The following is a 14299-nucleotide window of genomic DNA, read 5'->3' on the forward strand; positions in this document are numbered from 1 at the left end:
AGGATTACTTTATCAAAAAAATGTAACTAAATTACTACGTGCCAGTTTCACGGAAACAATATTTTTTTATAATAGGGAAAATACGTGGATTGCCGATATTATAATCTGTGTACATAATCAATAAGTCTGATGTACGATGGTCAGAAAATGTTCTTTTTTTGCAATTGAACAACAATTTTATATTGATTTGACAGGATATCAGATTCTCACGGACTTTTAAGGACCTCTTTTGAAGTTAAAGTACTTTCAAGTCCTTAAATTTCAACTTTTTTGTTTTCAAGTACTTTCAAGGATTTTGGACACCTGTGCGAACCCTGTTTGGACCCACTTGCCAGATCCAATAATTTTGAAGTCAAAAGTTCCTGTAATAAAGAACAAAAAAATAACCATTTTAAAACCAACCAAAACTTACCACATTACTAAACAATTCATACTTTCCATCATAGTAAGTTATGAGGACATGGTACTCTCCAGCAGTTTCAGGAAATTTTCTGTCCCTGGAAAATGTAATAATAAATTTCTGGTATTTTCTTCATCAAGAATAATATTTGGTATTGCTACATGTACATGCATAACTTAATTAGGACAGTTCAATCCTTAAATCATAGTTTCACAGAGCCAACCAAAAAAAAATAGAAATTGTTGAAATCAGAGGTAAGCATGATAGGGTAAAAAAAAAACCATTACAGTAAATTCTGGATTTGAAAAAGCAGAATTCCCCTTTACAGCGGAAGAAAATCAGATCTGTAAACTGTGGATGAGATCACGGAGTGAAAACCCTTACTTACTTAAAACTTTCAAAAATGCAGAAATTTGATTATCTCCCTTTGCATAAATCTTGTCATAACTACTCTGCTTAATGCACACTTACAAACAAGTATTAAACTTGATATAAAGTTTCTTTACAATCTATTAAATGGTACAGGAGATTTTTCATTTACAAAAAAATTTAAATAAACCAAATGATTGTCAGCTAGGCCTGCACTTAATTTGCATACACGTGTATGTAAATTAATTTTCAATATTCAGAGTAACCATCAATGTCAGAAGGGAAAATTTGTCTAATTTCTATGACTTTCCGAGGCTATATTCATTGTTTTCCAGAATAGTTATTGATATCAAAAGTTTAGTTTAAGGACAAAATTCTCTACACAACCAAGCAAAAAGAAGAATCAATCTCTTACACAATAAGTAGCAGTCTTTGTAAGAATCACGCAAAATCTGAAAAATGTGATACACCCCAAAAAAGGCTGCATATTTTTATTTTTGTAATTAAGTTGTTTTATGGGTCTATATTATGAAATGTGTAATAATTCATTCAAATCTACCTGCTCTTAGGAGATAATCCACATTGGAAATCCAATAGATTCTATTGTATTTGAGTGTCATTTACAGAGTTATCTCCCTTAATTTTGAATTCTACGGTGCATTCTATACAATTTTTATCTCCTATGAGCACGAAAAACCAAATGTTAATTTCTGTTTACTGAAGCATTTTAAACAAAATTTCAAAAATAAAAATATGTAGCCTTTCCAACCATGTATCACATTTTGCATGATTCATAGCTAGAATGCTACTTAATAAATGAAGTTCCAGGATTTTCCATTTCAAGGTCAAATCCAAGTCCTTGAACCTCAAAATGAAGGGAGAAGTGGGAATCCTGTTAAATTGCAAACATTACCTGAAAACAAACTCTCCTGTAGATCCCTTGACAGCTTCTGGGCTGAAGGATATGGCCTGAAATGTAATCATAAAATTCAATTTGATGTGGCTTTATGATGATTTAAAAGTTTTTTTCCAATTCTAGGTACATGTAGTGATTGAATTTGCACAATATTTCAGCAAGTCGTTATTGCATTTTCTTACTTTCATAAAGAAAAAAAATTCTCCTTCATGCAACATTTGATTTCCAATATTCTCTTCTAAGAAAATTTATATTTTAACATGCTTACTATCACGAATGTTGAAAATCTGAATTGAAGTATCTAAGGTTGGAAAAGTATTACCACTCTTTCCTACTGAAAAAAAAACTACATGTACATGTGCAACTAAGGGTATTAATCAATGGGTTTGGGACAAAAGTTCAGCCTATGGACAATTTTGATAAAACAGTAGAAAACCATATTTTTCATGTAAGTTGGCCCTGCAGAATTTTCAAGGGTCAGAAAAAGTTTCACATACATACAAGTGTCTGACAGAACATTTTAACTCTGATATATCCCAAAAGCTTTGTTTGTGGAGTAAAAATAAAAATGTAATTGGTATGAAAGGGATTTAATGCATCAAATGGGGAAGAAAGCTATAACTGGAAAAAAAAGGAGAGATCTTCCAACTGTTTTGAGAATGGGGTCTAAGGCCCATGTAATTGGGCAAAAAAAAGGATGAAAATTGAGACTTGTAATATAATTTATATACATGGGGCAAGATTTTTATACTGTATTTACTAAACAACATATTGAAATCCTTGAGGAGTACAATGGCATTGTAATAAGGTCAATGAATAAAAAGTTTCACATACATACAAGTGTCTGACAGAACATTTTAACTCTGATATATCCCAAAAGCTTTGTTTGTGGAGTAAAAATTAAAATGTAATTGGTATGAAAGGGATTTAATGCATCAAATGGGGAAGAAAGCTATAACTGGAAAAAAAGGAGAGATCTTCCAACTGTTTTGAGAATGGGGTCTAAGGCCCATGTAATTGGGCAAAAAAAAGAATGAAAATTGAGACTTGTAATATAATTTATATACATGGGGCAAGATTTTTATACTGTATTTACTAAACAACATATTGAAATCCTTGAGGAGTACAATGGCATTGTAATAAGGTCAATGAATGAAATCACTGAAGCGTGGAAGGAGGATTTTGTTCATTTAAAAAAATGTCATTATTCAAGGAACGGATGCCAGACAATTTCATTGCTGAAATTTGGGAAATTTGGAGCATATTTCTCTTTAGGAAAGGGGCCCAAATTTGGACCCTGAAAGTAGGGTTGGAAAATCACTGAAAGTAACCTACTCACCCTAGAAGCAGGGACATTGGAGCTTTTACCCCTACTATCCAATTTCCAGAGTTTCATTGACAGACTGTTGTATTTAGCTGTCAACATCTTATTACCATCTTCTGCCATGATTGATACCGAGATATCTAAGTAACAAAGAAAAGATCCAATTAAAATTACATATTGCTTAGTCCATTTAAAGTAAAGTGGTTTCTTTAACAATTTAATTGATCTTTTTTTGCTTCAAATAGCTTTATATAAAGCCAAAACATTATAATTCAGACAGCACTTTTTGCTTTATTTTATTGATGTGGCAAAGCTTACTCAAGGATATCCCCACTGTTCAGTAAGAAACCAAATGGTTCAAACATTGACTAAGTCATGAAACATGAAGATGGTTTTGCTGAGGCCTGAAATCAAATCAAAGACATGGCATACCTACATATATATGAATAGTTGCAGAGAAAACATATATTAAGATTCTGTCAAAATATCAAGTGGCTTTGATGAATAGTTGCAGAGAAAACATATAATAAGCTTCTGTCAAAATATCAAATGGCTTTGATGGATAGTTGCAAAGAAAAAATATGTTAAGCTTCTGTCAAAATATCAAGTGGCTTTGATGAACAGTTGCAGAGAAAACATATATTAGGCTTCCGTCAAAATATCAAGTGGCTTTAATGAATAGTTGCAGAGAAAAATATATTAAGCTTCTGTCAAAATATCAAATGGCTTTGATGAATATTTGCAGAGAAAACACATATTCAGCTTCTGTCAAAATGTCAAGTGGCTTTGATGAATAATTGCAGAGAAAAAATATATTAAGCTTTTGTCAAAATATCAAGTGGCTTTGATGAATAGTTCCAGAGAAATCGTGTATTAAGCTTCTGTCAAAATATCAAGCAGCTTTGATGAATAGTTGCGGAGAAAAAATATATTAAGCTTCTGTCAAAATATCAAGTGGCTTTGATAAATAGTTGCTGAGAAAACAGTAACTACTTAAAAGGTAGGAATGACTGAATGTTGGGGTTTAATGCCCGAGCAGCAATACTTCAGCTATATTCAGCAAAGTAAGGACAGACACCATGATCCCTTTACATGCTATATTTCACCTGATTTCAAAGCCATGGGTATCATAATGCAAATGTATTTTACTATTTTCCTATTTCTAAGTTTCTATACCTGGCAACTTATCTTTCACATTAAAGACTGACTTATTTCCATGTTTGACCTTCATTTCTACAGGTTTAGTGCAATCCGGTTGTATCTCTATCACAATCTTACAGTTATCAATGACAGCTGGGGTCACTATCGCTCTCGGCTCTATCTCATATGTACCTCTGTAATTGGTTAAGAGATTAAATCTATAGTAAATTGTTATAACTAAGGCCATTTTTTATTGTTAATGTCTTTGTTCTAAGCTCTCTCCCCTTTCTGTGTCCCTGTCAAAGTTGCTTCATTATCAAATTATACCAATAAAACAACAAAGTTAAAATGGAGCATCCAATTGGACATTACATGATACCCTGCCAAATTACAAACAATTTTAGGGGGAAAAACAACAAAATGGCCATAACTTTTGTGTAAATAATCCAATGAAATTGAAATTCAAACTCATCTGTGTTTTATGATACTCAATAACTCAACAAAGTTAGAATAATATCCTCCAATATCTTCCTAAGATATCATCGGGAAACTGTCAGGAGACAGACAGACAGACACACCACTTTTTGGTAGGTATTACATAATACCTTGCCACATGGTATGTTGGGGTATGGAAAAAAAACAAAAAAAAACTTCCTTACCAATTTTTCTGTCTATTAAGCATAGAAACAAAAAAAAAACCACTTCCTGTCTACAAAGAATATAGATTGATCCCCATCACATTTGTAGGTCATAAACTAGTAAAAGAACCCCCCCCCCCCACCCTCATCTTCATTAATTTTCCTGAAAAAATGGCCTGAAAACATAGAAATCATCTTTGAATGGTTTAATGCATTAAATCAATTAATGAACATCTGATGTGCACCCCTTCAATATAGGGTATGTAAGTCTCGTCATGTGACCCCGTGATTTCACGAGATTGGGTCCTAGTCTACCATTCAAAAGCATGGAGACTTGTCATTGAGTTCAGTGTTGAGGGCAAAACATCTTTTTGTGTAAATAATACCGATAAAAAATAATAATTATCTATTTCTACATGATAAAAGTATTAAGAAAAAACAAAATAGAAGACTTTGCATTGTTATACAGCGTTTCGAGTACCCGGAAGTAAACAATAAAATTGAGATCAGTCCTCAGTTTTCAATACGTTCTACATCGTAAATTCCAGTAAAGAAAATGAAACTAGAACGAGACTTACATACCGCATTGTTAAAAAAAGACATTGTAAATCCAACATTCCTCTATTTTCTAATTATAGTCCAGACCACAGACCTGTTTATGCTACTTGAAGAAAATCAGTATTTTGGCTGTAAAATTCTGTGAGATTTAACATACATGCCTTTTGCTGACAATGGGGTTGTTGTTTCTCTGACAAATTCACCATTTCCATTCTCATTATATATACGTACTATAGAGAGATCTATAATCCCTAGAGCTTTATTTGCATTCATAATTCATAGAAAATATGTATTAAAAGGTAAACACTTCTGAGAATCACTGAGAATATTAGAGGAATTAACATATACACTTAAAACTTCCTAGACAAAATAATAGATAAGTGCACTAAATAGGACACAAATAAACATTTTTTTTTTACTTTCCATTGAGCATCATTCATAATAAATCCAAATTAAGAGCATATCAAAACCCAATAAGATATTGAATACTTACTGAGGTCCACTAACAAAGAAAGAACCAAAGTTGACAGTGCCTTCTGGAGATGTTTTCAGCGTTTGAGGAGCTGGACTCAGCTAAAATAGAAAGACAACAGTTCAAGAAACATACATGTACATCATATGTTTGTTACTATTTTTTTAATGTGTTTTTATTCAGAAGTATTTTCTGAATATCTACATAGTTTCATCAAATCTGGTGCAGTAGTTTATTATATCAGGTACTTTACCTTAATCTTAGTGTCCTTAGCCATATGCATCTATATCAGGTACTTTACCTTAATCTTGGTATCCTTAGTCATCTGTATCTTTATATTCGTGGACTTTACCTTAATCTTGGTATCCTTAGCAATCTGTATCCTTGTATCAGGTACTTTACCTTAATCTTGGTATCCTTAGCTATCTGTATCCTTATATCAGGGACTTTACAAGGATTGTCATCGGCATCACAGATTTGTACAAGAAGGGGTTTGCTGATTTTGTTGTTATTAAGAACAGTCACAGGCTGAAAATTAATCAAAACAATCATAAGATACATGTACATGAATTTGTAAGATTGCACAACAAATCATGTAATAAATGGTTGGTTCACTCAAAGTAGCACTCCAGCTAAGAATCATGCAAAATGTGATTCACGGCTGGTAAGCCTACATATATTATTTTTTATACTTTGTTTAAAATGTTATAGTTAACAGAAATTAACATGTGACTTTTCATATAACCCATGCTCATAGGAGATACAAACTATATAGAATGTACTGTAGAATTCAATATTAAAGGAGACAATTCAATAAATGTCACAAAAATACAATAGAAACTGTTGGATTTTCCATGTTGATTATCTTCTAAGAGCACTCCTTGTGGACTCTACTCCCGTACCGCAAGATGATGAAGAGCAGACAGATTGAAAAGAATAATTAAAAATTTCATCATATAGACCTATAAAGTAACTTAATAACAAAAATAAAAATATGTAGCTTTTTTAAAGGTGTATCACATTTTACAGATTTTGCATGATTCTCAAAAGACTGCTACTTAATCTTTCTGATACATTTTCTTACACGAGCTAAAATATTTCTTGGTTTCCACACATTCCCTCCCACTTTTCATGGGTATATTATTACAAAATCAATGAAAATGCAATTAAATGTATAACCCTTAAGTTCAATTATCTCCCTTTAGAGTAGTCAGACACTAACTATGTTCCTTCATACAGATCTACATATGATGCCCAACCTTCCTATAAAATTTAATCACAATTCCTTAAGCAGTTTAAGAGGAGTTTCCCAAATGACATTTAAAATGTTAAGTTGGATTATCTTCCTTCTGCGTGTTAGTCCTTCATGAACCTGCCTCGTACTCAAGTTACACACCTAGCCAGATCTTCATTGTGCTAGATCTTCATTTCACAGAAGCAACAGCCTGCAGGTAGGAATGCAATCCCTTTCAGACTCATTCTTCTGACTCTGAGCCAACCAGTCATCACTCTATCCCCATCAATTCCCCATGCCTGGTGGAGAAACAGTCTCTACCAATTCTAAAGTTGTTGGTTTGACTTAACAGCAAAGATTCGACCCCATGACCTCCCACACTTAAGAGAAGTAGGTCACCCAGAGGTCACCCAGGAAGTTGATTTATTACTTACTTGATTAAGATCCCATCCAGGTGCTATTAGTTTAGCTGGAGGTCCAGATACAAGTTGTATCTTACAAAAGTCTCGATGTTCTCTCCACTGAATCTTTATATCCTTGATTCCGACTTTAACTCCAACAAACTGGATCCCCTTTATCACAAATGTACCCTAAACGACAAAAAAAAAAATTATTACAATAAGATGATTAAATATATCCCAGGGTAAACAAAGGAAGTGAAAACAGTTGAAATTGGAAGTTACTGTACAATAAAATAAAGAATCATAAAACTAAAATTCTGACTTGAAAAAGTGGAATTCAGCTTTAAAACAGAAGAAAAGCAGGCTGATACCAATACATTAAGCAGAAGAGCTTGCTGACCAAGTGCACAGTAACCAATTTATATAGAATTCAAATATTGGGATTTGTCATATTCCAGCAGAAGATTTTCCATTGAAATCAACATTTTTACAAGAAATGTTAAAGAATGGCTCCTTGATTTTCTGAACATCATTAAAGAAGCCTGTTCTCAAAATCTGAATTATAATCACAACAATCTTGGTGATTGAAAGGAACTGTAACTCCTAAGCTGCTATACCTCCAAGACAGTTAGTGAGAAACTGATTTGGACCCAAATGACTCATAACATGATATTACGAAACTTTGAGAAACCATAATTTTATAGCCATAAATAAAGGTACCTCCACAGTTATCAAAATTATGACTGTTAAAATACTGTAACCGTAATATTTTTTGCTGTTGTTAATTTTTGGTGGATTATGTCAAGTCAAAATATTCGCAGGTATAAATTTTGGTGGATTATGTCAAGTCAACATATTCGCAGGTATAAATTTTGATAGATTATGTCAAGTCAACATTTTCGCATGTATAAATTTTTATAAAGCTTCAAAAAATTATTAGTATCAGAGGCTGTTATAAGTCAATTTTGCAGGTACAATTTTTTTCCGCTTTTCTGTCCATCGTGAAAATAGCAAAAATTAGTACACCACAAAAATTAATAAGTTCAATGCATACATGAAACAAAACCAGTGGATCATACATGTACATTAAATTCCTGAGATTACATATCCTTTTAAGATACACACCTTTGATTGGATAACCTTTATTTTATCAGATTCCAATCCATCTGCAGTTACACTGAACTCACTGGTGGTATTTTTTGGCAGCTAAAGAAGAAAAAAATAAATATAATTAAAGAACCTTAGTGAGCGTGCTCACATACCCCACACGTCCTCATGTTGGATACTCAAGTAAATTTGTAAGAGAACTACATATAGAAGGACCCTGATATAAAAAGGAATAAAAGTGTTTTTTTAGGCTTTTGACCTTTATCTTATAACTAAATTGTGTTACTCAGAATGGTAGTTTCAAACTCCAGACTGTGATTTCTTAGAGTTTTAGTTTATCGAAAGTAAATATCATCGTAGCGGAACAAAATGTACACTTAACCTGTAACTTATCATGGTGAACTTATATACCAAAAATCATGTCATAATCTGCAAGCGTTTAGAAAAAAGTCAGAAAAAAGGTTATTGCTGTGAAGTTCAAGGCCTGTAATTTTGGTAAAAATCATCCGAGTGGAACCAACTACAAACTTGTCCTGTAATTTATCATGTTGAATTTCTGTACTAAAAATCATATCAATATCTGCAAACATTTAGAAAAAAAAATCCAGAAAACTGTTATTACTGTGAATTTTGCTAAGTTCAAGGCTGGTAATTTTGGTAAAAATCATCAGAGCGGAACAAAACATAAACTTGACCTGTAACTTATGGTGAGTTTATATACCAAAAATCATGTCAATGTCTGCATGCATTTAGAAAAAAAGTCTGGAAAAAAGTTTTTTCTGTGAATTTTGCTAAGTTCAAGGACCGTAATTTCAGTAAAAATTGTCAGAGTGGAACGAAATGTCAACTTGACCTGTAACATATCACGGTGAACTTATATACCAAAAGTCAAGTCAATATCTGCAAGTGTTTAGAAAAAAAGTCAGGATAACTGTTATTTTTGTGAATTTTGCTAAGTTCAAGACCCGTTATTTCGGTAAAAATCATCGGAACGAAACGAAAGTTAAACTTGACCTGACTTGATCATGGTGAATTATATACCATAAATCATGTCCATATCTGCAAGCGTTTAGAAAAAAAGTCAACAAAACTGATGATGGACTGATGTACGGACTGACAGACGGACCAAAAACATTATACCCTTCGCAACTTTGTTGCATGGGGTATAATTAATTGAAAACATGTAATATACCTTTTTTTTAAAGCTGAAAAATGTAGCTTTCATCAAAAAAGGGCAAATAATTAAGGTTTTTCTAACGATGATTAGTCTTTTAAATATATTATATACACATAGCAAGTACATGTATATTTTTAGTAATGTTGAATCTTACAAGCTTAGCAGATAAGTCTTTTTTATCTACTTTATTTTAGTTCCTTGAGTGTTCATTTTCACTTACTTGTTGTTTTTAAATCTATTCTCTTCAATTCATCTTTAACCCTTTACAAAAGGGACAAGATTGGATCAGCTTACAAAAGTAGTTGAATACTGTGAAAGTACCTTAATTTGTGGACACAACTTTTCGATGATCAGGGAAGAAACACAAGTTCATGGATTTTTAAATTTGTGGTTTCAAAGTTTTCAGTGCACATGAATGGATATTTACTTTTCATTAGGAAGCGAATTAGACCTACCCACGAAAACCACGAAAATTGGTACTCCACAAACAATATTACTTTCACAATAGATTATATCAAAATATTTTAATTTGATTTGAAACAGGCTTTCTGATTGGTTGGTTCTCTTTGAGCAAACCAAGTTATTTTGTATTACATTATTTCACAAGAACAATGAACTTACATCTGATATCTCATTTCCAAATCTATCCTTGACCTTCACATGAAGTTCAGAAGTCAACACCTCCCCAATCCTGAGAAGATTTGACCCTTCACATTTGCATTTGATCTGGTTTGGTTCAGCCGGTTTACCACTGACGACAAAGTTGAAATCAACACCTGAGCCATCCTGAACAGAGACCTGACAATACTTTACGTCTGATACTATAACAGGAACCTTGATGTCTGGTAGATTTCCACTAAGTATTTTGTCCTTGGCTGTTTTCGGTGTCCAATTTACCTGAAACAATGCATTAAATTATTATTTTGTGTTGAGTATATACAATGCACAAGTATTACATATCACTGAGTGGGTTTGTTTTTTTTTAAAATGGACGATGGAAATTCTCTGCATTTTCAAAAAACTGAGGAGAAAGTACTATTGTTCATGGGGTACCAATTTCGTGGTTTTTGTGGGTGAGCCAGACCATGAAGTCTGGTTTCTAAAGAAAAGAAGATTTCCATTGATGTGTATACTGAAAACCTCAAAGCCAGGAATTCAAGTATCTTCCCTGGTCCACAAAAATTGGTATCTATGAATTAAAGTACTTTCATGGTAATGATAAGTTTTGTCCGTCATGATTTTTTTCTGAGGAGACGATATGAATCGGGTTGTGAACTACATAATTGTAAAAACTACACGTAAGTTTAAACTCCACACAGCCACAATCCTTCACTTCAGAATATAATACATGTACAAGTGAATTCAGTAGGTTTTTGACATGCATGAATCCTGCCTTATCTTGAAAAAGACAGATACTAAGTGAGCTCATTACTCAACAAGACTTCCATCGATGAACAAACTTGAGGTCAGAGAAAAAAATAAGTTACCTGTTTAAGGTTACCCTACCTACCATAGTGCAACTTACTGGCTTTTTTAGTTGAGTACTATTAGTCAAGAAATCCTACCATAAGTGTCTATATAGAATAATTTCACAAAAATTTTACTTTCCAACCCTACTTTGTCATTCAAGTCGCTCATGTGCTTGCAGAATGAAGGAGCTGGGAAATTGTATGCAAAAGAGAGTATAAAATTGCCCACAGAATGAAGCGGGAAGGAAATTACATTTTACCTACCAACCATACTTTGTCATTCAAGTCATTCATTTGTTACATTAAATTCTTGGCCTAATAAACTATTCCTAAGACTTACTTTTATTTTTGCAGCAATTGCATCATCAATTTCAATATTTCTGCCAGCTTCATCAGTAAGGCTAAAACCTAAAATGGCAGACATGGTTTCAATTCAACTACATGTTTTTGCATATGTATGACTCTGTATGTGAAATTTACTACACTAATTCCCTGCTTATATAATAACCCGTAACTTGACTATTTATGAGCAACTTGGCGGGTGTTTCTAGAAAAGCAGAGGACTCCTCCACTAACACAAATTAGGTATAGGAGGAAGACATTTTTTAGTTTATACAACCGTGGTTGTCAGAACTAGTGAGAATATGAATAAAATACTATTTATAAACTTATCTTAAAATTGCATCTGTTATCCCTCTGGTAAATGCATATATGTGCCTTCCCCCAATACATGTTTAAAAGAGCAGTCTCAGAAAAAATTAACTATAACATTTCATAAAAACAAGCATTCTGAGAGTATTGCAAAACAATATGTGGTCCCCTGTCTATATCACTGAGTCAGTGAATGACCCAAATACTACTTTGGATCATCAAGTATAAATGACAAACTGAGGAAATGACCAATTTCCAATTGCAAAACTTAAATTTTGGTAAAATTTTCAAAGTTCAAGAGCCAAAACTCAACGAAGCACAACAAAGGTAAACATAATCTCTCATTTGGAAAATTACAATTTTTTTCAGGACTGACAGACAGACGGAATGTAAATCTAAAGTCCCCTTCAGCTAAAGCCTGTAGGAGACCTACAATTAAAGGTGTGGAGGTTGCAATTAGGCCACCTATTGTCAGACTTAATAATGACAAAATTTAAATAAATATTCTTTAAATTGTTATCAGTTCAACTTACAGTTGTATTTGGTCATCTCAAAATAAACTTTGACCCAAAATTATGTAATGCCCCATTTAAACATAAGAAAGACTGTTGGCAAAGCTAACTGGCTTGATACTCCCCCCCCCTTCCACATTTTGAAAACATGCACCTTTTGACCTCCATTATGAGTAATAAAAGTTTCATTAAATTCTATTTGGTGGTGTAGGAGGAGTAACGGACAAAAGATTGATACACATCTGCGAAAAGGAAAGCAGGAAGGATGGACACCATATCACTGTAAAACCCTACTCAAAGTAGGGTTTTAAAAAGGAAACCTTGACATAAAAGTAACCAATGTAAAACATACTAAGCCCTTGGATGTTCTGTCCAGCAATGGCTTCTATTGTCTGCCCTTCTTTCAAGACAACTGGTTTGCCATTCTCCAACATGTGGCACACCTCTATACTTGAGATTCTACCACTGGGTACTATGTGGACCTTTCTTTCCACAGCTTTGACATCTTTATGACCCTGGAAATACATGCATGATGCTAAAGATTAAAATTACTGCTTAATTATTAAATACAGAAAAATATACAAAAAAAAAGCTTTTTTTCTCATTCATATCTTTATCTCGATTTTTAAAAAGGCACCATTTTGACAATTCATGCATGTTTATTCCTGTGATTTCATCATACATTTGATAACTACTTCATTCTTTAGACTTAAATTGGTTGCCCATTTAACTGTATGTATTTCTACGTGTGTGTTACTTTGTTTATTTGATCGTCTTTTGTTTTGCTTTGTTTTGTGGTGCTTTATTGCTTTTTGCTGTTTTTATTTTGCTTTATTATCATTGGATAATGCTTTTTGTTACCTTTAAATTTTGATTTGTCTACATGTCTTCATATCCAGTAATATCATCTTCATTAACATAGTTCACATTGTAAGAAATGGTCAATTTTCCTGTTTTTTATCATTACCTGTAATTCTATTTTTGCAGTTATAACCTGGTTGTCCTTTAACTTCTTCAGCAGGATTTCCTCCCCTGTCAGTTTACCAAAGCCAGCGGCTGAGCAGTCTAGGGAATAGGTAGGCAGTCCACTTACACCAGTAAACTGTGAATGCAGATAATATTGTTGAGTAAGAATGTTCACATTGAAAACATGAAAAAAACTTCAAACTTCAAAATATTAATCACTTTTTCAATTAGAAAAGTTTTATTTAATCTTTGGACTTTTACTATTAAGTAGATGTCCTTGTAAGAATCATGCAATATCTGAAAAATGTGATACACCCCAAAAAAGGCTACATATTTTTATTTTTGTACTTAAGTTGTTTTATGGATCTATATAATGAAATGTGTAATTATTCTTTCAAATCCCCTATCCCCCAAAATGGTTCTACAACACTAAAAACGATGTAGCTTATATCTGATTACATAATAATAGAAATATCGAGGTTTAATCCAGCTTTTTTCCTATCAAAACATAACATCCATTGTCCTTGACCGGCGCCATTTTCGAATTTGTAACCAATGTAAACAAGTATGAAACTGATTGATTTTCAACACGTTTTGCTGTCAGTTCTGCTGATGGCAACACTCATCGTAGATCTCAATCACCAACACATCAAATCAGAGTACCTCGATGGGAAATATGACAATATACAAGGAAATACTTACCTGAAGTTAATACACTGCAGCGTTACAATGACAGTCAAATCCAGAAAATTACACTATCCAGTGTCAGACCTCTTCAACACTAACTTGTATACTTCAGCATGTTACTCATAATAAGATCAGCTGATGTGGAATGCAATCCAGGCCCACGAACACCAAAGTACCCATGTCAAGTCTCTTCAAAAGTTGTCACTTGGAAGCAAAGGGGAGTAGCCTGTGATGACTGTTCTAAATGGTACCATGCCGAATGCATGGGCATAACAACT

The 14299-nt window shown here is 33.1% G+C and overlaps 1 protein-coding gene across 1 annotated transcript in view; it reads right to left on the reverse strand.

Moving 5' to 3' along the window:
• LOC148597960 (structural maintenance of chromosomes flexible hinge domain-containing protein 1-like) overlaps positions 1-14299 on the reverse strand; it is a 73166-nt gene that overhangs the window by 26670 nt on the left and 32197 nt on the right. The window contains exons 24-35 of the mRNA XM_088562617.1: positions 13336-13470; positions 12721-12883; positions 11546-11613; positions 10358-10633; positions 8578-8658; positions 7486-7641; positions 6220-6345; positions 5839-5918; positions 4186-4343; positions 3025-3149; positions 1683-1738; positions 413-497 (exon numbers count right to left, since the gene is read on the reverse strand). Of these exons, the coding sequence (XP_088418743.1) occupies positions 413-497; positions 1683-1738; positions 3025-3149; positions 4186-4343; positions 5839-5918; positions 6220-6345; positions 7486-7641; positions 8578-8658; positions 10358-10633; positions 11546-11613; positions 12721-12883; positions 13336-13470 (1509 nt within the window). The remainder of the gene's footprint in view (positions 1-412; positions 498-1682; positions 1739-3024; positions 3150-4185; positions 4344-5838; positions 5919-6219; positions 6346-7485; positions 7642-8577; positions 8659-10357; positions 10634-11545; positions 11614-12720; positions 12884-13335; positions 13471-14299) is intronic.

The sequence above is a fragment of the Perna viridis genome, chromosome 14 (genome assembly GCF_037379345.1).
Source record: "Perna viridis isolate PV_CMFRI_1.1 ecotype Kerala chromosome 14, ASM3737934v1, whole genome shotgun sequence".
Taxonomy (NCBI): Eukaryota; Metazoa; Mollusca; class Bivalvia; order Mytilida; family Mytilidae; genus Perna; species Perna viridis.